Source organism: Oncorhynchus mykiss, chromosome 17 (assembly GCF_057628025.1).
Source record: "Oncorhynchus mykiss isolate SJ-2025 chromosome 17, ASM5762802v1, whole genome shotgun sequence".
In the NCBI taxonomy this organism is placed as follows: Eukaryota; Metazoa; Chordata; class Actinopteri; order Salmoniformes; family Salmonidae; genus Oncorhynchus; species Oncorhynchus mykiss.
In genome coordinates, this window is record NC_143038.1 from 9,722,709 (window position 1) to 9,742,561 (window position 19,853).

The 19,853-nt window shown below is 43.9% G+C and overlaps 2 protein-coding genes across 38 annotated transcripts in view; one reads left to right on the forward strand and one right to left on the reverse strand.

Annotated features, from left to right (window-relative positions):
• LOC110493606 (trafficking kinesin-binding protein 1) overlaps positions 1–6,910 on the forward strand; it is a 46,597-nt gene extending 39,687 nt beyond the window's left edge. For 9 of the 37 annotated variants that reach the window (XM_090204728.1, XM_036949593.2, XM_036949592.2 and 6 more), the window contains 8 exons: positions 62–192; positions 491–565; positions 815–1,026; positions 1,366–1,605; positions 2,455–2,819; positions 3,089–3,295; positions 3,752–3,860; positions 5,074–6,910. In XM_090204728.1, coding sequence (XP_090060854.1) covers positions 62–192; positions 491–565; positions 815–1,026; positions 1,366–1,605; positions 2,455–2,819; positions 3,089–3,295; positions 3,752–3,860; positions 5,074–5,467 — 1,733 coding nt within the window. In that variant the 3' untranslated portion in view covers positions 5,468–6,910. Of the gene's footprint in view, positions 1–61; positions 193–490; positions 566–814; positions 1,027–1,365; positions 1,606–2,454; positions 2,820–3,088; positions 3,296–3,466; positions 3,572–3,751; positions 3,861–4,266; positions 4,326–4,703; positions 4,831–5,073 lie in introns of all 37 variants that reach the window. The other 28 variants (XM_090204734.1, XM_090204733.1, XM_036949606.2 and 25 more) reach the window with 6 other exon arrangements.
• Positions 6,911–7,022: 112 nt separating this feature from the next.
• LOC110493621 (cholecystokinin-like) lies at positions 7,023–7,777 on the reverse strand. Its single transcript, XM_021567993.3, has 2 exons — positions 7,375–7,777; positions 7,023–7,228 (listed from the first exon to the last, which is right to left on the reverse strand). Exons 1-2 carry the CDS (start codon positions 7,646–7,648, stop codon positions 7,161–7,163), a joined length of 342 nt encoding a protein of 113 aa, XP_021423668.2. The 5' UTR covers positions 7,649–7,777; the 3' UTR covers positions 7,023–7,160.
• Between the last annotated feature and the right edge of the window lie 12,076 nt (positions 7,778–19,853).

The following is a 19,853-nucleotide window of genomic DNA, read 5'->3' on the forward strand; positions in this document are numbered from 1 at the left end:
CTTCTCTCCCTCCAATCTTTTTGTTCTACCTCCCTCCCTCCCTCCCCCCTCCATCCCCCAGCTTCTGTGAATAAGCAGGTGGTGGACCTGTCTGATGAGTTGGCCCGTAAGGTGGAGGACACCCTCAGGCAGCAGGAGGAGATCAGCTCCCTGCTCGCACAAATAGTTGACCTGCAGGCACGCTGCAAAAGGGTGAGTGATCACAGACACAACGAGGCAACGGCATACACGCACCTAAATGCATACCCAGACACACACACACACACACACATGCAGTGCACGGACACACACACACAGAGTTGACATGGCACTCCTCTCATGCCTTGAGGTTCCACAAGTACAAAAGACTCAACTCACCCACACCGAACACTTCTATAAGGGAGTACATTAAATATTTACATGTGCACTGAAGTTGGAATCTACAGTATCAAGTTGGGATACAGTATCACTGATACGATCATGGTATTAACTCTCCACTCTGTTCCTCTAGCTCACCACTGACAACGAAGAGCTGACCCAGCACCTGAGTGCCTCACGGGAGAGCCAATCACAGCTCAAATCAGAGGTAAGACACGCCCTCCACACTCTCCCAACAATCCACAGCTCATTACCCTCCAATGAGCTATCTATAACTAGTAGGATAAAGTTGCTCTTTAACACAAATCTAAGGTCTGTTTTTGGCTTTTCCCCCTTATTGTTAATGCAATGATTTGAGGAGGCTAAGCTGATCGTAGATCTGTGCCTCAAGGCAAGCTTGTAAATAACCACAGTAGCAATGTGTATCTAACTGACCTCTGGCACTCCCTGGCTGCAGCTAAACTACCTGCAGGACAAGTACTCAGAGTGTGAGGACATGCTACGGGAGGCCAGAGAGGACATTAAGAACCTGCGCAACAAGAGCCTGCCCAACAGCACGGTGCAGCGCTACAGCTCCCTATCAGCCGTGTTCCCCATGGACTCCCTGGCAGCAGAGATAGAGGGCACCTTCCGCAAGGGCCTGGATGTCCCCGCCCCTACCGAGTACAAGTGAGTGATGATGTCACTGTGAAAACATAAAACACCAGGGACAATGTGCTTTTTCCAACCTGTTAAGCTCAGTTGAATGACAATACCGGTATGTCAGTTATGTGCCAGAGGTGAAGTGTTATCAAGTATGTTTGATTGAACAAAGACAGCATGACATAACAAAGCACATCTATTGATGAAAAATATAGAATAAGTCAAATACAATGTTTCCAGAAATACACTAAAGGAGATCGAATATTCAAGCAGAAATACACTGACATAAACATTGAAATGTTAGACTTACTACAAGGCACTTTGTCACCACCACTAATCCATATGGTTTATCTATGGTTGTCAAAGGAATCACCCGTGGCGCGTGTTTGAGACGGTGAAGGTGGTGAACCAAGCGTCGAGGCTGCGGTCGCGGTGCCACTCCCCCAGCCAGGTGCCCGGCTCCAGCCCTGTGTCGCTGCGCTCCAGCCGTGCCTCCACCCCCCGTACCAGCTACTACGGCTCAGACAGCGCCAGCCTCACCTTGGAGGACAAACCACCTAGTGCCGTATCGAGACTGGCAGAGATGGCACACACTGAGGACAGCAGGTGAGACTGACAACCGCGTGTAAATATACACTCCAGGTCAAAGGTTTTAGAACACCTACTCATTCAAGGGTTTTTCTTTTCTTTTTTTGTATTTTCTACATTGTAGAATAATAGTGAAGACCTAAACTATTAAATAGCATGAAATAATGACTGTCGTGTCTCCTTGCTTATTGGAGCTGTTCTTGCCATAATATGGACTTGGTCTTTTACCAAATAGGGCTATCTTCTGTATACCCCCCTACCTTTTCAGAAGACTACTGATTGGCTCAAACACATTAAAAGAAAGACATTCCACAAATTAACTTTTAAGAAGGCACACCTGTTATTTGAAATGCATTCCAGGTGACTACCTCATGAAGCTGGTTGAGAGAATGCCAAGAGCGTGCAAAGCTGTCACCAAGGCAAAGGGTGGCTATTTGAAAAAGCTCAAATAGAAAATATATTTTGATTTATTTAGCACTTTTTTTGGTTACTACATGATTAGGCATTCTAAAACTTTTGACCGGGAGTGTACATGGGTATTTATGGGTATATGTGTGAATCACATTAACTCTCATAGTCTACAGACCTCAGACACACAGAGTATTCACTTTTCGAATGAATTTGTATTTGTCACATACTTCGCAGACAACAGGCGTAGACTAACAGTGAAATGCTTTTCCATAGTATATTAATGGACTGTCCTTCATACATGTTCAAACATACAACTTATACTTCTCTGGTCGGTGTGTACTAATAACAGCAGTGTATTTGTATTCAAAACCTATCCTACCTCCTCTGCTCTGAGTGTTAGTGAATCAACAGTGTGCAGTATATCATTAACCTGCCTTTATTTCTCTCTGATCTCAGTGTAAGTGGCCCTAAGCGCCTGGGTATGCCGGGCATGCCTGGAGGCCAGGACCTTGAAGCCGCCCTCCGCTGTTTATCTGACCGCCAGCAGAGCCATGCCTCAGAGCGCCCCTTCTTTGAGGTGGAGCGTGAACGCAAACTCCGCGCCCTGGCCGCCGCCTGCCAGCGGGGCAGCGAGAAGGGTGAGGGGGTGGGCGAGCTGGGCTCCAGCGGGTTCCTTACGCCCAACGACAGCCTGGTGTCCAGCTCGGTGGCGTCGACAGGCACCAACTACTCCAATGGCAGCTCGCTGCACTCCTCGGCCGGATCGGGGGGCTCGCGCTCCTACCTACCTGACCGCCTGCAGATTGTCAAGCCCCTGGAAGGTGAGGAGGGACGGGGAGACCCTGTGTGTGTTCATAGCGGTAACTCAACTGTTAGTTTTACGGTAACTTGCCTAAGGTCGATGGACTCAGTTTCAAGTGAAACTATGAATGTAGACTTCACAGCTGAAATTAGACACTCTTTACAATTATTTCCTTCTTTCAATCTGAAGAATATGCATGATTAGAGATATACAGGTTATTACATAAACAAATGTGTTATTCCCAACATGCAACAATGTTGACTATATCACACTTCCTCTGCACCCCAGGCTCAGTGACCCTGCACCACTGGCAGCAGCTGGCCACGCCCAACCTGGGAGGTATCCTGCACCCTCGCCCGGGGGTCCTCACCAAAGACTTCCGGGAGCTGGAGATTGACCTCCAACACGTCTACAGCCTCAATGACCTGGAGGAGGACGAGCCTGACCTATTACAGCTCTCCCATGGCCTGGCTGCTGGAGCCCATGGCACCATGGGTAAGAAAAGAGGCCACAGGGTAGTGTTTAGTTGAATTTAGTAGATAGGGTCTCAATTGTGAGTGAGAACACTCACACATACACACACATTACACACTCATTCCTCTGGTCCATCTAGTCTGGTGTGGAAATCTGATCATTCTCCCTTCTCCCTCCGACGGAACTCTTTAGGTCCGTCAGATTGGGTAAGGGAGAACGATCAGGCATTGACACTGGAACCTTCTATTTGGATAACATGTCTACTGTGGTCCATATCCCCCTAAGTTCACCTGTGTGGTAGGTGTTATGTTACTAAACAGTTTGTGTCATTCCAACTCATACTGTCGTTGTATATCATACATTCTCCCATCTGTGTCGTGTGGTGGGTGGCTCTGGGATTTTCCTCATCCATTGTGAGTAGCTTTGTGTGTTGTTGTGTTTGTGTGTAGTTGTGTTAAGTGTGTCCATCACCCACAGTCACTCCTCCATCCTCTGGCCCCAACCTACCCCAGACCCCTCCCACCCACACCGTCACCACCTGTCGGCGCCACCACCCATCCCTCCTGCTCCCCTCCTTCTCCACCAGGTAAGATCTGCGAGTCCCTCACACACACCTATTCATTGGTTACACTTTATTTTACAGTCCGGTTTCACATTTTATTTGATGTTTGTTTTATTTAACCAGGAAGGCCGTTAAGATATTTTTTTCAAAGGAGACCTGGCCTAGAAAGCAGCATACAGTCAAGTGCATAAAGTTACATGTTTTTTGTCTGGTATTTACTAAGAGCGTATTTATGGTGACAATGAATACTGGTAATGACGTGTAATGTAATTTACAATATGACGACAAAAGACTACACCACTCTCAAAACAGCAGCTTTTCTGCCCCATTTTTCTCCTCAAAGGTACCTTGCTACTTTGTGTGTGTATAGCAGTCCTTCTCTCCTCCCTTACTCAATCCGTCTCTCCTTACCCCATGTCTCTCCCCTCAGTGGTAGGAAACGCTGGTCCAAGCACTTTCTCCAGCTCTAAAGGGGGCTTCCTAGGCAAAGTAAGAGCCAACAGGCACGGACAGAGTGGCAATGATGCAGGAAAATCCCATATGTAATCCCCTAACTTTTCTAAACCATGCCCCTTCTAACTCTGACCCCACTCAACCCGGAAGCAAAACTATTGATCATACCCCACGCTAGAGCCTTAAACAAACACCACTACAAAGTAACGTGAATGAATGCACTCACAGCTTCGACAATGCTTCAACCTTCTATGCATAAAACAAATGGATGTTCTTGTGTCTATTTAAATGACTTTGAGGTTTAGTATTCGATTATTGGGGTCAAATCTTAAATTAAGATGCACACGTAACTCAAACTTTTTAATACACACAGGTCTCCCATTCCAACATCTTAATGCCTGCTTCTCTATTAAGGATGTGGTCCATTATCTTGAATCTACTTCGTAAGCAACATGTCACACACTTGCTTGGCTTGCTATCATGGACACCATGGCCCCTGTGCTCATCTTAACAGTTCCTGATCCCTTCCAGATTCTTCCAGGTAAACTGCATGAGCCAACAGAAATCCTCTTTTCAGTTCTCAGGCTGACTAACTAACTGACTAACACAATCTCTAACCCACCCTTACAGGCGTAATCCATCACTGGGAGCAACTAAACTGACTAACCACTCTTAACTAATGCTGCACTGTTACTAATGCTCCTAAGCTTCTCACTATGTATTTATTGTATTTAACAGAACTCCTGTGTCTGATTGGTATTTTTCTCTTTTCCTGTATATACAGCCTTTGCTCTCGCAGCCTGTCCACTCGTGGGAGCTGTGAGCATCTGAGTCCCACGTCGCCCTCCTCTTCCAATCAGCAGCACTGTGCGCTGACCTTGGACCCAAGCCAGGGTGGTGGCCACCACTCCACCTCCACCCCAGCACCTCCTCTATCACTGGGACTCCTGAAGCTGCTGGAGGAGCAGGGCATCTCTGCCTCCACCCTCCCCTACCCTTACCACCAACTGACCCCACACACACCCCACACACGGCCCACAACGGCAGAGGAAGAGCGGGGTGGAGGAACATGCATTATGGAGGAAGAAGGGAGAATTAACATTTTCAGCTTCAACCTGGTAGAGAAGCTGAGGAGTCTGGGACTTCACAAGGTGGCAGCCCGAGGCGTGGTGGACTGAAGAGAGAACGAAGAGGAGAGAAAAGCAATCCGAAAATACAGACATCCACCTAGAGTCTGAGAAAGACTGGGAAAACTCCTTCGCCCCTTCCTCCTTAATCCTCATTGACTTCAATCCACATGCTGGCTATGCCACTGCACCGACATTTTGTGTTTCGGGCCCACAGCAATACATCATAAAATGGAACCTCGGGAGAACCATAGAGCCATACATTGAGTTTCTGTTACGTGTACAGTCACTCTTCTTTTTGTAATGGACTCATGTATTGTATATACTAGGTCTCCACGACAATGTGTGATGTCATGATCATTCTCAGGAGAATCACCTGATCACCAGTCCGGCTGGCTTGAACACGCGCAAGGTTTTTTTTTTTTTTTTTTTTTGAAGATAAAAATATGAGAAACATCAAAGAAAAACATGCGTTTCTTTTTTATACCTGTGTTTCGTGGGTGTCGGATGGTTTTACACTTTTTTTTTTAAAGCCCCCCCCCCCCCCCGCCCGCTATGCTTTTTTATATATATTTTTTACCATCAAATACAATCACATGACCTTTTCATTACTTTGGGAAAGATTCAAGGTATCGTTATTTAAGAACCACCACCAAACAGACCAGTTCATCATCCAATAATGCACTGGAATTCAGTATGTCCTTTTGCATATTAGCTGCTATTAGAAAATTAAGCATTTGTGGGTATTAACCACATTGACTTTACTGTGGTAAAACCACAAGCACTTCAATCACTCCCCATTACAGAATGGTAGAGAGATTGATACACTGACTTTACTTCCTGAACGTTTGTGACATTATTGACATTCACTGAGTTATACTACTCTGCTCTTTACTCAAAAGTCCTCATTTAGCACTCGTAGTACTGTGTGTTTACATGGCATCACACAACATCACCTGCTGCAAGTCATTGTAAAACGCTTTACTTCGAAATGCTGTCAATTATTGTAAACTTCTGTATTTAGTCGAACCTCACCAAAAGCATTCAGGTAGTTTATCATGCTGTATCAAAGACAACAGAAAGTGACTGTAAAAGGTCTCGGCACTAGTCTATGTGCTGGATCTGTGTTATCAGAGCTTAAACTAAAGTGTTGTTGGTACAAATGTAATTCATGTCATCAGGAATAATGAAAGTGAGTTGTATGAAAAAACGATGATCAAGTGATCATGGACTGCATGCTTTTTTTGGATGCTCTTTCAGCTGTCTGGACAATCAATTGTAGATAAAAGGCGTAGGATACTGCATATCAAAAGGGAAAATGATAGCAAATTATGACCATTTGAATTCAGAAGAAAATGAACCAAACAGCACTACATATATTTCAGACGTTGAAATGGACTACTCTGTGCTGAATTCTATGTTATGATCACTGAGAGGTAAGTGTTGTACATATTGTACCACTTGTACATTAAAAAGTACATTGTATTTACATCAGCCACACGTGCATGCGTGTTCTTTTTCTACTCTAAGGGCCGATTTCCCCAGACACATTAAGCCTTGTCCTAGACTATGTCCTACATGAAATCAAGAAAGGTCCGTAGACATATACCGCAAACATGTTTATTTTGACACTTGGATAAAAATCAAAACTCATGACATAAGCCAATAAACATTTCAAATAGGGATGGATTCCTGAGTAACGCCAGTGCAGGCAGACGTTCCTCATTTGGCATGTGATACATCTCTACTCTGCACTCCGCCGTCCAAAGTCTACCCATCCTTGGTAGTCCCGGTCCGGACACTCGTTCATCTCTGCGAACAATACAAACCTACATGAACCAAACAGAAAAGTTCAATGTGCATTTAAAGTGCTCAAGCGCACAACGATACACTTCACATTTGCCATGGTAGATGTTGGCATCTCTCTCTCACGCACTTGACTCGACACCACCACTTACCTGAGATGGCCTGCATGATTTGCTTGGACATGAACTCGCGCTGGTCCTCCGACAGGTGCGACATCCTCTCCATCCGTGCCATGCTCGTTTGAGGGTCTTGCTCCCGCTTAGCGATGTTCTCCGCAGCATTCCTCACTGCCTCCCTCCTGGCCAGTAGCTGTGGCAGTATCCCACCCTGTTTGGTGTTGCCATCCGACTTGGATACGGGTGATGTCAAACCAACCCCTACTAGCGCTGCCATGAGGACGCACACCAACAATCCACTCATTGCCATGCCTGGATGCAGAAGAAGAGTTTTCCTACAATATAGCTTTAGATTATTAGAAGTAGGGAATGCAAAAAGCAATTTTTTTGTGTGAAAGTGAGAGGTATGTAACAGTACAAAACGAAGTCGGCAAGTGCGAATGATATTGCCAGTTGTCCATGTCAGGTCTTTTATAGACAAAGGTCTATGTAGCCAATATGGTAAAAGAGCAATATCTGATAACAATGTCCAAGATGGATCCCTTGATTGATTGAAAAAGACGATGGAAACTCCATGCGTAATGGATGCTCGGTGCCAGAATGGGGCGCATCAATATTTTAATAGTTCACCTGGAAATGAGAGACAATAAATTATAACTCAGATATTCAATAGTGGTTGTTGTTACAAAAGTCTACAACCCTGTCATAACACCTGTAACCAAGGCCAAGGTCCACCAACTCTAACTTCCACTTGCATTGACATGCAATAAAACCCATAGATCAACCATTAGAAAGGCCATAGAAAAAGTTGCAAGTGGTGCATTACTTAGAAACACATTTGAAGCACAAAGGCACCATATAATTACTGTTGTTCTTAAGATAGACCTAGTTGTAAAATTATAATGACTGATATCATGAAAGCATAACCTAAACAACCGATGGGGAAGGTTTAAGTGGACAGTGTATGATGACGTACATCCTTCATCTTTGACTGGGAACAACAGAGTTGTTTACCTATAGATTTTTGTTAAAGAAGTAACTTCTGTATGTAATAAAGTCTTTAGTGTCACTGTTGTAGAGAGGAGTAGGCAGGATGCAGTTGCAGGTTTATAACTACTTAATTTGTTTAAGCACTATAGATCAAAGCCTGTCGAAACCCAAACGCTGTTGTGCTCGAAATATATCTTCCTTATCAAAAAGGCCCAGGGCGAACCCAAAGTGCAAAATATAACGTACTCAGGAAATAGTAGGAGAGATTCCTCTCAGGAAAACAAGTAACATTTACAATGACCGACAAAGACAAATGGCAGACGGAGTATATATACAGTGATAGAGTGGGGATTGGAACCAGGTGTGTGTAATAATGACGAGACAAGTCCGGGATTGATGAGTGAAGGCCGTTTGCCAGCAGTAGGTTCGGCAGCAGCTAGGCCGGCGATGCCGAAACGCCTGAGCTGGACAGGAGAGGGAGCCAAAGCGAAGGCTGGTGTAACATTTAGAAGCTGTGTATTTTTCAAATTCATATGATTTTAAAAAACACAAATTGTTGTAAGGATACCACAGCCAAAGTGATATGCTATTGGATATAAGAGCAACGTCAACTCACCAACATTACGACCAGGAATACGACTTTCCCGAAGCGGATCCTCTGTTTGGTCCACCACCCAGGATAATTGATCGGATCCCAGCCGGCGACCGAAAACAACAGTGCCGCAGAAGGGGTAGATGGAGCGGCCTTCTGGTCAGGCTCCGTAGACAGGCACACCGCTCCCGAGCATACTACTCGCAAATTTCAGAGATTGTAATTTTCTTTGTTTCACGGAAACATGGCTCACTCGGGATACGTCATCAGACTCGGTACAGCCACCTGGCTTCTTCCCGCATCGCGACGACAGAAACAAGCATCTCTCTGATAAGAAGAAGGGCGGGGGTGTATGCCTTATGATTAACGAGACGTGGTGTGATCATAACAACATACAGGAACTCATGTCCTTTTGTTCACCTGACCTAGAATTCCTTACAATCAAATGCCGACCGCATTATCTACCAAGAGAATTCTCTTCGATCATAATCACAGTCGTGTATATCCCACCCCAATCAGACACATTGACGGCCCTGAAAGAACTTCATTTGACTCTATGTAAACTGGAAACCACATATCCTGAGGCTGCATTTATTGTAGCAGGGGATTTTAACAAGGCTATTCTGAAAACAAGGCTCCCTAAATTTTATCAGCATATCGAATGCACAACCTGGGCTGGCAAAACCCTGGATCATTGTTATTCTAACTTCCGCAACGCATATAAAGCCCACCCCCGCCCTACTTTCGGGAAATCTGACCACGACTCCATTTTGTTGCTCCCAGCCTATAGACAGAAACTAAAACATGAAGCGCCAATGCTCAGGTCTATTCAACGCTGGTCCAACCAATTGGATTCCACGCTTCAAGATTGCTTTGATCACATGGACTGGGATATGTTCCGTATAGCGTCGGACAATAACATTGATAAATACGCTGATTCGGTGAGCGAGTTTATTAGCAAGTGCATCGGTGATGTTGTAACCACAGCGTCTATTAAAACATTCCCCAACCAGAAACCGTGGATTGATGGCAGAATTCGAGAAAAACTGAAAGCGAGAACCACGGCTTTTAATCAGGGCAAGGTGGCCGGAAACATGACCGCATACAAACAGTGTAGCTATTCCCTCCACAAGGCAATCAAACAAACTAAGCGGCAGTATAGATACAAAGTAGTGTCGCAATTCAACAGCTCAGACACGAGAGGTATGTGCCAGGGTCTACAGTCAATCACAGACTACAAAAGGAAAACCAGCGATGTCTTGCTCCCAGACAAACTAAACAACTTATTTGCTCGCTTTGAGGACAACACAGTGCCACTGACATGGCCTACTACCAAAACCTTCACTGCAACCCACGTGAGTAAAATATTTAAACGTCTTAACCCTCGCAAGGCTGCCGGCTCAGACGGCATCCCCAGCCACGTCCTCAGAGCATGCGCAGACCAGCTGGCTGGTGTGTTTATGGACATATTCAATCAATCCCTATCCCAGTCTGCTGTTCCCACATGCTTCAAGAGGGCCACCATTGTTCCTGTTCCCAAGAAAGCGAAGGTAACTGAGCCAAATGACTATCGCACTGTAGCACTCACTTCCGTCATCATGAAGTGCTTTGAGAGACTAGTCAAGGACCATATCACCTCCACCCTACCTGACACTCTAGACCCACTCCAATTTGCTTACCGCCCCAATAGGTCCACAGACAACGCAATTGCAATCACACTGCACACTGCCCTAACCCATCTGGACAAGAGGAATATGTAAGAATGCTGTTCTATGTAAGAATGCTGTTCATCAACTACAGCTCAGCATTTAACACTATAGTACCCTCCAAACTCGTCATTAAGCTCGAGACCCTGGGTGTCGACCCCGCCCTGTGCAACTGGGTCCTGGACTTCCTAACGGGCTGCCCCCAAGTGGTGAGGGTAGGTAACAACATCTCCACCCCGCTGATCCTCAACACTGGCGCCCCACAAGGGTGCGTTCTCAGCCCTCTCCTGTACTCCCTGTTCATGACTGTGTGGCCATGCACGCCTCCAACTCAATCATCAAGTTTGCAGACGACACTACAGTGGTAGGCTTGATTACCAACAACGACGAGACGGCCTACAGGGAGGAGGTGAGGGCCCTCGGAGTGTGGTGTCAGGAAAATAACCTCACACTCAATGTCAACAAAACAAAGGAGATGATCGTGGATTTCAGGAAACAGCAGAGGGAGCAGCCCCCTATCCACATCGACGGGACCGTAGTGGAGAAGGTGAAAAGTTTTAAGTTCCTTGGCGTACACATCACAGACAAACTGAAATGGTCCACCCACACAGACAGCATGGTGAAGAAGGCGCAGCAGTGCCTCTTCAACCTCAGGAGGCTGAAGAAATTAGGCTTGTCACCAAAAACACTCACTAACTTTTACAGATGCACAATCGAGAGCATCCTGTCGGGCTGTATCACCGCCTGGTATGGCAACTGCTCCGCCCACAACCGTAAGGCTCTCCACAGGGTAGTGAGGTCTGCACATCGCATCACCGAGGGCAAACTACCTGCCCTCCAGGACACCTACACCTCCCGATGTCACAGGAAGGCCATAAAGATCATCAAGGACAACAACCACCCGAGCCCCTGCCTGTTCACCCCGCTATCATCCGGAAGGCGAGGTCAGTACAGGTGCATCAAAGCGGGGACCGAGAGACTTAAAAACAGTTTCTATCTCAAGGCCATCAGACTGTTAAACAGCCACCACTAACATTGAGTGGCTGCTGCCAACATACTGACTCATCTCTTGCCACTTTAATAATGAAAAAAATTGATGTAATAAATGTATCACTAGCCACTTTAAACAATACCACTTTATATAATGTTTACATACCCTACATTACTCATCTCATATGTATATACTGTACTCTGTACCATCTACTGCATCTTGCCTATGCCGTTCGGCCATCGCTCATTCACATAGTTGTATGTAGATATTATTATTCATTCCTTTACACTTGTGTGTATAAGGTAGTTGTTGTGAAATTGTTAGGTTAGATTACTTGTTAGAAATTACTGCACGGTCGGGAACTAGAAGCACAAGCATTTCGCTACACTCACATTAACACCTGCTAACCAGGTGTATGTGACAAATAAGATTTGATTTGATATGCTGTTATGGAAATAGGAAACAAGATAAAGGTCAAGGTGGTTCATTGTTCAACATGGACCTGGTGGTTATGTTCATTGTGCACATCACAGTAAAGTAATGTCAAGGAAAGTATCAACTCATTTATATAGAAAACTGGAAGGTTAGTTTCATATTGGCAGATTGAATTCACTGCAGAGCTCTTGAAAGGATTTCAGTGTGGTTGTGTTCTGATGAAACAGGTCTGAAAAGGTCCTGATCCCTAGAGTATGCCAAAGATGAAAGTTGGTTTCACTCAGGGCTTTTGGCAAGTCTGGGTTGCATACAACAGGCGAGTGAGAGCATATCAGGGAGGAAATGTTTCTGGCACTCCAACGACATTGAGAATGCTTATGGAGGGTCTTTCCTAGGAAGACAGGGTTGAAGTAGTTATGAAATTCTGTGTAATTGAGGTGCGGTGTGAGATGTTGTTCTTTCAGTTTTGAGATGTAGACCTGGAAGAGAGAGTTAAGGAGAAACTGAAAATTAAAGGGAAATAAAAAGAATCATCATTAAAGAAAAAAAACACACACAATAGTGTTGATGTCCTATATTAGAAAGACATCCATTTCGTTAATGTTCTTCCATCTCCAGGCCTCCAAGCGGTGCTGGCCGTGTCTGTGACGTGTCCCTCTTCTGTTGCCATCTTGCTACACCTTATACAACCAACTAATTAGCTTTACCTTAACTGAAAGGGGGGAAACATCATTCGAAACCAACACAACCACGTTATTCTCATTTTACTGGTGGAACTTCCAGTAAAGGAGGTATACCACCCTCTACAACTGATTTATCATGAAAGTCCAGACACACAGGCATTCCAACTGACATTTGAAAGGAATTGCACGTAGGCCAAACACAATTAGCACTCACCCTTTCGCTTTAGTTGCCGTCTTACCTAATCGAGGCAGAACATAAATATAGAGAGGTAACTCTAACCCTTAGAGGTAACTCTAACCCTTAAGAAAAGTATTCACATCCCTTGATTTTTTCCACATTTTGTTGTGTTACAGCCTGAGTCTAAAATTGATACAATTTAGATTTTGTGTCACTGGCCTACTAAAAATACCCCATAATGTGAAAGTGGAATTATGCTTTTAGACATTGAATATCCCTTTGAGCATGGTGAAGTTATTAATTACACTTTGGATGGTGTATCAATACACCCAGTCACTAAGATACAGGCGTCCTTCCTAAGGAAACCGCTCAGGGATTTCACCACGAGGCCAATAATGACTTTAAATAATGTACAGAGTTTAATGGTTGTGTAGTTACTCCACAATACTAACCTAAATGACAAAGTGAAAAGAAGGAAGCGCATACATTATACAAATATTCCAAAACATGCATCCTGTTTGCAACAAGGCACTAAAGTAAAACTGAAAAACAAATTGGCAAAGAAATGTACTTTATGTTCTGAATACAAAGCATTATGTTTGGGGCAAATCCAACACAACAGATCACTGACTACCACTCTTCAAGCATGGTGGTGGCTGCATCATGTTATGGGTATGCTTGTCATCGGCAAGGATTAGGGAGTTTTTTTGGGATGAAAAGAAACGGAATATTGCAAATTCCTAGGGTAAAAGCTTGTCCATTCTGCTTTCAGACAGACACTGGGAGACAAATTCACCTTTCAGCAGGACAATAACCTAAAACACAAGGAAAAATATACACTGGAGTTGCATACCAAGATGACATTGAATGTTCCTGAGTGGCCTAGTTACAATTTTGACTTAAATAGTCTTGAAAATCTAACTTGACAGAGCATGAAGAATTTTTAAAATAATAATGTGCAAATATTGTACTGTCCAGGTGTGTACAGCTTTTAGAGACTTACAGTTGTAATCACTGCCAAAGGTGATTATAACATCTAACATCTAACACTCAGGGTGTGAATACTTATGTAAATGAGATATTTCCGTATTTCATTTTCAATAAACGTGCAAACATTTCTAAAAACTACTTTTCACTTTGTCATTATGGGGTATTGTGTGTATATGGGTGAGATTATTATTATTTTATTCATTTTGAATTCAGGCTGTAACACAACAATATGTGGAATAAGTCAAGGGGTGTGAACACTTTCTGAAGGCACTGTATCTGTGTGCTATTCATCACTAATGGTTTTTGTTAATGTGAAAAGGCCCTGGGGATATGTCTGTTCATGCTCTGACAAGGTAGAACTCATTCATCATCATTACATGGAAAGAGGCAGGGCTCAATTCAGTCTAACCTGCCTTGCAGTGCTTACACAGCAGCTCATTTCCCCGAATTCAAATAACATCAGAATGGTTTTCACAACTGTAACAATCCAACTACAGACTCCTCTAACTTGGTTTTAAGAATTAGTGTGTGATCTTGGACAGTTTTTATTAATCAAAGAGAGTGTGTAAACATACAATACGATGCGCTCTCAAAAAGTAAAAAGCAGACATCGCTCTATTACAAGAGACACACGTCTGTGATGCCGAACATGCTAAACTCTGCAGAGCTTGGGTGGAACATGCTAAACTCTGCAGAGCTTGGGTGGAAAGGCTAAACTCTGCAGAGCTTGGGTGGAACATGCTAAACTCTGCAGAGCTTGGGTGGAACATGCTAAACTCTGCAGAGCTTGGGTGAAACATGCTAAACTCTGCAGAGCTTGGGTGGAACATGCTAAACTCTGCAGAGCTTGGGTGGAACATGCTAAACTCTGCAGAGCTTGGGTGGAACATGCTAAACTCTGCAGAGCTTGGGTGGAAAGGCTCAACTCTGCAGAGCTTGGGTGGAACATGCTAAACTCTGCAGAGCTTGGGTGGAACATGCTAAACTCTGCAGAGCTTGGGTGGAACATGCTAAACTCTGCAGAGCTTGGGTGGAACATGCTAAACTCTGCAGAGCTTGGGTGGAACATGCTAAACTCTGCAGATCTTGGGTGGAACATGCTAAACTCTGCAGAGCTTGGGTGGAACATGCTAAACTCTGCAGAGCTTGGGTGGAACATGCTAAACTCTGCAGAGCTTGGGTGGAACATGCTAAACTCTGCAGAGCTTGGGTGGAACATGCTAAACTCTGCAGATCTTGGGTGGAACATGCTAAACTCTGCAGAGCTTGGGTGGAACATGCTAAACTCTGCAGAGCTTGGGTGGAACATGCTAAACTCTGCAGAGCTTGGGTGGGACAGGTGTATATCTCATCTTTCAAATCTAACAGTAGAGGCACAGTCATACTTATCCATAAGCATGTTTCATTCATAATTGACAAAAACATATCTGATTCAGAGGGGAGATATAATAATAACTGGGTCATTGTTTGGGTAACCAATTATTATCTTAAATATATTTTCCCCTAACACAGATACTCATGATTTCATGTTGAACATGATAACCCTGTTCAATGAGCATTGTGTTTCCTTTGGAGTGCTAGCTGGATATTTTAATTGTACCCTCAACTCAACTCTGGACAAATCATCTCCAGTCCTCACCACAAACCCTAGATCGGCAAAGATGTTGAACTCTCTTACTAAAGACATGGGACTGATCGATATCTGGAGAGAGACTAATAGCTCATCTATGGACTATACCTACTACTCCAATGTCCATAACACCTACTCTCACATAGATTACTGAAAGAGTTAAACAGGATGGAGTGGAGATTTCTGTTCTCTGTCTTAGAAAAGTTCAATATGGGCCCAAACTTTATTAAATGGATTAAGTGACTATATTCTCATCCAAATGCCATGGTGTCTAATAACGGTCTGAACTCTGACAGATTCCCTTTGGGACGTGGCACAATACAAGCATTCTTGCTGTCCCACCTGCTCTACTTGTTGGGGGCGGAGCCTTTGGCAGAGTTGCTAAGGAGCAATCCATCAATCCAAGTATCATGGGGGTTTCTGCAGGCGGCCTTCAGCACAAGAATTCGCTCTATGCGGATGATGTCTTGCTCTACATATCCAACCCTCCCATTTTAGACATAATGCTAGGTACATTTTCAGGATATAAGATAAATTTGAACAAATCCATTGTTTGCCCTCTCAATCTTCCACTCAGCAGCTCTATGAAGACACTCTGCCCGTTCCAATGACAGACGATACCTTGGAATCTTTGTAACACCAGATCTGAACTGCCTTTTCAAGGAAAATAATCTCCCACTCCTGGATTGAATTAAGAATGATCCCTGAACCTGGACCTCCCTCCCAATTATCTTAGTCAGAAGAATCAATGTTATCCGTACGAACATCCTCCTTAGATTGAACTTTTTATTTCAGATGCTCCCATTCTATCTTCCAGTCGCTTTTTTTTTCAAAACAACCAACCAAAGCTTCACCAAATTGATATGGGGAAATAAAAAACCTAGGATTAAGTTCCCCACTCTATCAAAATCTGAATCTAAGGGTGGTCTTGCCCTTCCCTGCCTTAAATTGTGCTACTTGTCTGCCCAAATCGGCAACATGTTAACATGGATCACAAACAGACAAGGTTCAATGTCGATTCAGATAGAGGCCCAATCATGTTGTTCATTGCACCTAAGATCAATTAGTGTATATTCATTAATAACTTTAGTGAAGGGGGCAACATACCCCAAACCTTTGTAATTTACAACACCCTACTAGCATGTAAGGACTGTGAGAAATACCTTGGCATTTCCTCCCTGATATGCTCTCACTCGCCTGTAGTATGCAACCCAGACTTGCCAAAAGCCCTGAGTGATACCAACTTTCATCTTTGGCATACTCTAGGGATCAGGACCTTTTCAGACCTGTTTCATCAGAACACAACCACACTGAAATCCTTTCAAGAGCTCTGCAGTGAATTCAATCTGCCCTCCAGGACACCTACACCTCCCGATGTCACAGGAAGGCCATAAAGATCATCAAGGACAACAACCACCCGAGCCACTGCCTGTTCACTCCGCTATCATCCAGAAGGCGAGGTCAGTACAGGTGCATCAAAGCTGGGACCGAGAGACTGAAAAACAGTTTCTATCTCAAGGCCATCAGACTGTTAAACAGCCACCACTAACATTGAGTGGCTGCTGCCAACACACTGACTCCAGCCACTTTAATAATGGGAATTGATGGGAATTGACATAAAATGTATCACTAGCCACTTTAAACAATGCTACTTAATATAATGTTTACATACCCTACATTGTTTATCTCATATGTATATGCATATACTGTACTCGATACCATCTACTGCATCTTGCCTATGCCGCTCTGTACCATCTCTCATTCATATATCTTTATGTACATATTCTTTATCCCTTTACACTTGTGTGTATAAGGTAGTAGTTTTGGAATTGTTAGTTAGATTACTACTGCATTGTCGGAACTAGAAGCACAAGCATTTCGCTACACTCGCATTAACATCTGCTAACCATGTGTATGTGACAAATAAAATTTGATTTGATTTGTATTATCTTCAAACTAGACACATCATTTCCTCAGTCACTTCCAAGGGGAGGTTTAGAGCTGAGCTGAATAAAGTTGAGACCCTTCTTGCCATGGCACAATCCATCAAAGGCTAAATCTACTATATCTATAGAGTCCTTTCTGAGAATGTGGGCTCCTCCTTTACTCCTTTGAAAATAATCTGGGAAAAGGACCTTTGTTTGACTATCAGTGATGAGTTATGGGTGGATGTTTGCGACAGGGTATACTGCTCCTCTACTAATATAAAAATTAACTACACATTTTATTACACCCCAGTGAGACTCCATAGAAGGAATTCAGACATTTCTCCTGATTGTAAAACACGTACCTCTGAAAGTGGAACCTGCTGTAGAAGCATGGATTGTATAGAGATTACCAGATTTTGGCAATCTATACAGCGAGGGAAAAAAGTATTTGATCCCCTGCTGATTTTGTACGTTTGCCCACTGACAAAGAAATGATCCGTCTATAATTTTAATGGTAGGTTTATTTGAACAGTGAGAGACAGAATAACAACAACAAAATCCAGAAAAACGCATGTCAAAAATGTTATAAATTAATTTGCATTTTAATGAGGGAAATAAGTATTTGACCCCATCTCAATCAGAATTATTTCTGGCTCCCAGGTGTCTTTTATACAGGTAATGAGCTGAGATTAGGAGCACACTCTTAAAGGAAGTGCTCCTAATCTCAGTTTGTTACCTGTATAAAAGACACCTGTCCACAGAAGCAATCAATCAATCAGATTCCAAACTCTCCACCATGGCCAAGACCAAAGAGCTCTCCAAGGATGTCAGGGGCAAGATTGTAGACCTACAAGGCTGGAATGGGCTACAAGACCATCGCCAAGCAGCTTGGTGAGAAGGTGACAACAGTTGGTGCGATTATTCGCAAATGGAAGAAACACAAAATAACTCTCAATCTCCCTCGGCATGGGGCTCTATGCAAGATCTCACCTCGTGGAGTTGCAATGATCATGAGAACGGTGAGGAATCAACCCAGAACTACACGGGAGGATCTTGTGAATGATCTCAAGGCAGCTGGGACCATAGTCACCAAGAAAACAATTGGTAACACACTACGCCGTGAAGGACTGAAATCCTGCAGCGCCCGCAAGGTCCCCCTGCTCAAGAAAGCACATATACATGCCCGTCTGAAGTTTGCCAATGAACATCTGAATGATTCAGAGGACAACTGGGTGAAAGTGTTGTGGTCAGATGAGATCAAAATGAAGCTCTTTGGCATCAACTCAACTCGCCATGTTTGGAGGAGGAGGAATGCTGCCTATGACCCCAAGAACACCATCCCCACCGTCAAACATGGAGGTGGAAACATTATGCTTTGGGGGTGTTTTTCTGCTAAGGGGACAGGACAACTTCACCGTTCTCACCCAAGATTTGATGATACATGGCCTCGTCCACCGTCCTGGTGGACGGGGCCATGTATCATCAAATCTTGGGTGAGAACCTCCTTCCCTCAGCCAGGGCATTGAAAATGGGCCGTGAATGGGTATTCCAGCATGACAATGACCCAAAACACACGGCCAAGGCAACAAAGGAGTGGCTCAAGAAGAAGCACATTAATGTCCTGGAGTGGCCTAGCCCGTCTCCAGACCTTAGTCCCATAGAAAATCTGTGGAGGGAGCTGAAGGTTCGAGTTGCCAAACATCAGCCTTGAAAACTTAATGACTTGTAGAAGATCTACAAAGAGGAGTGGGACAAAATCCCTCCTGAGATGTGTGCAAACCTGGTGGCCAACTACAAGAAACGTCTGAACTGTGTGATTGCCAACAAGGGTTTTGCCACCAGTCATGTTTTGCAGAGGGGTCAAATTTTTACATTATTTCCCTCGTTAAAATGCAAATCAATTTATAACATTTTTTACATGCATTTTTCTGGATTTTTTTGTTGTTATTCTGTCTCTCACTGTTCAAATAAACCTACCATTAAAATTATAGACGGATCATTTCTTTGTCAGTGGTCAAACGTACAAAATCAGCAGGGGATCAAATACTTTCCCCCCTCACTGTACATACTGCTGCAGGAAACATTAGATGTACAATTTGATATGACCACATGTCTCTATCGTCTTACTGCCCAGCCGGACTTTGTTCTTCATCCAGACAGAGAAAAATGTATTTTTGACCATCACATACTTTACTGTGGGCTTCTAATTCTTCACCTACATTTAAAATGTGGATTAACCAGATTGAAAAGCCCATTTATGACCTACGCAAGAGACGGCCCAGATTCTATAGACTCTGGTCTCCACTACCCTAACCTATATTTAAAATTGGACAGAAATGTGTGTACAGTATATCCATGCTGTGTAAGGTGCTATAAAACAAATGATTTGCTT

What these genes read in the sequence shown, in the direction of transcription:
- LOC110493621 (XM_021567993.3), bottom strand. Translation starts at nt 7,648, where the DNA reads ATGGCAATGAGTGGATTGTTGGTGTGCGTCCTCATGGCAGCGCTAGTA. An exon ending in AATCATGCAGGCCATCTCAG is followed by an intron (nt 7,229 to 7,374) that starts GTAAGTGGTGGT and finishes TATTGTTCGCAG; the next exon opens with AGATGAACGAGTGTCCGGAC.